Below are 1,795 nucleotides of genomic sequence, written 5' to 3' on the forward strand. Positions count from 1 at the left end.
ACCACCTTGATCCCGATATACATCCACCACTAATCATACAACAACAAAAACATCACAATAACATAGAAATTTAGCTATATTGCAAAGCTATGAATATAAACATTGATAAGGTACTCTTTATGTAGACGTAATTGATCATATGACAACATAAATATCTGCCTAATTAAGTTTTTTTGACGATATAGCGTTATAATATACAATCTTAACTAATGAATATCATGAAGCTCATGCTGTTTGAATGTCATATATATGAGGCAGTTTAAGCGGGTCTTATACTATTAATTTCTTAATCAGTTCTTAACAATGTTAATTCAATACCTTAGGATTTATACAGTATTTTTTACGATTCGAACTCTTAGTAATCCAGAATTAAGAGCTAAATCCTAAATCCTAAGGCTAAATTTACATGCTCTCATCTTTGTATATAATCGCATGATAATAGTACATAATTAAACATGCACAATAATTTACATTTAATTATAGGCTGGTATATATGCAAAAATTAATAATAAAATCTTTTGATCCTTTTTCCTCTGTGATCAGCTTTCTGATGCAAAATTGTGATAATAAGTCTGCTACGTACATTCAAATCTTTCAAGAATAGGAAAAATAACAACAAATATAAAATTAAAAAAAATAAATTCTGGCCTTCAAAGTTTAAAGTACCCTATTTGGCACCCTGATCTCTCTCACAGTCCTAGACTGTACCAAGCCTTCTTCCCTCCGCTTACTTCTGGGACGAAGCAACTTCGTCCAAAACCCACTCTTCTTCTTCTCTTCACTGCCCAGCTCTCTCTTTCGTCTCGGAAAGTAATTCACTAGCGACCTACTTTTACGAAGAACATTACTTTCACCACTCAACAACCAAGTTATCGTCGAACCCTTTTGCTCGTAACCTGGCGCTGGAGACGAAGAAGAACCCGAAGAAGACGAGTAATGCGAAGATAAAGAAGAAGTCGTAGAAGGAGAAGCGGAAAAAGTTCTACGCAAGTAGGGAACAGAATAAGTTGAGAGCTTCTGAGCAACTCGTTCTAGCTTTTCCTTCAAGCACAAGGAGCAAACGCCCGGCGATTGTTGGTGTTTCGGGTGCTTCTTGCAGGCGATGTCGGACTTCTTTTTCGACGATCTTCTGAGCTTTTCCATTTGGTGATTGATTTGCAGTCGCATTCTGAAGGTTTTTGTGTGGTATTTATCGAGGAATAAGTGATACGAAACTGTGTTTTGGTGTGTTTCCACGTTAGTTCATGCGAGCTTCGTTGGGTTTTCTATAATACCTTTTCTCACGGGTTGTGGGGTTTGAAAAGTTGGAGCTTGAGGACCAAGTGGACGGCTGTGATGGATGGGATAGGGGTGTGTCCACTCGGGATTGGAGTCGGTTGCTGTGATGGTTGGGAGGATAGATTTAAGTGTGGAAATGTCGACAGGGAAAAAAGATAAAAAAGTATGAATTTTCCAAGCTTTCTGTGGGCGGCGGCGTGGAAAGCAAAAGGTGCAGGCGTGGACGGGATCAAAATAAGCTACACGAAGTTTGGAACTTTGGATGCGAGGGAATGTACGAAAGTATTCTAATAGGACGTCGGTTGTTTTGTTTTATTTAAAAGGAGAATTCTTGTTTACTTTTTCTTTTATCGAATTAAAAATACCTGCATTCTCTTTAACGAGATGAGCTCATTTTTCATGTAGATAAAATATTTTTATTGTACAAATTTCATATGGTGCTTAATAAATTAAATGGTATGATCATTGAGTTTATATGTTGAAGATATGCTATTCAAAAATGAATTGTTTTTACGTT

General features: G+C 36.7%; 1 protein-coding gene across 1 annotated transcript; it reads right to left on the minus strand.

Moving 5' to 3' along the window:
• Positions 1 to 492: 492 nt before the first annotated feature.
• On the minus strand, positions 493 to 1,209 carry LOC103939655. The gene has a single exon (XM_009349762.3). It carries the CDS (start codon positions 1,165 to 1,167, stop codon positions 658 to 660), a length of 510 nt encoding a protein of 169 aa, XP_009348037.2. The 5' UTR covers positions 1,168 to 1,209; the 3' UTR covers positions 493 to 657.
• Between the last annotated feature and the right edge of the window lie 586 nt (positions 1,210 to 1,795).

Source organism: the organism of the source record quoted next, unplaced genomic scaffold (assembly GCF_019419815.1).
Source record: "Pyrus x bretschneideri cultivar Hongxiangsu unplaced genomic scaffold, Pyrus_bretschneideri_v1 Contig17, whole genome shotgun sequence".
Classification (NCBI taxonomy): Eukaryota; Viridiplantae; Streptophyta; class Magnoliopsida; order Rosales; family Rosaceae; genus Pyrus; species Pyrus x bretschneideri.

Bases quoted from the DNA above. Each gene is read 5' to 3' on its own strand.
- LOC103939655 (XM_009349762.3), bottom strand. From the start codon at position 1,167: ATGCGACTGCAAATCAATCACCAAATGGAAAAGCTCAGAAGATCGTCG.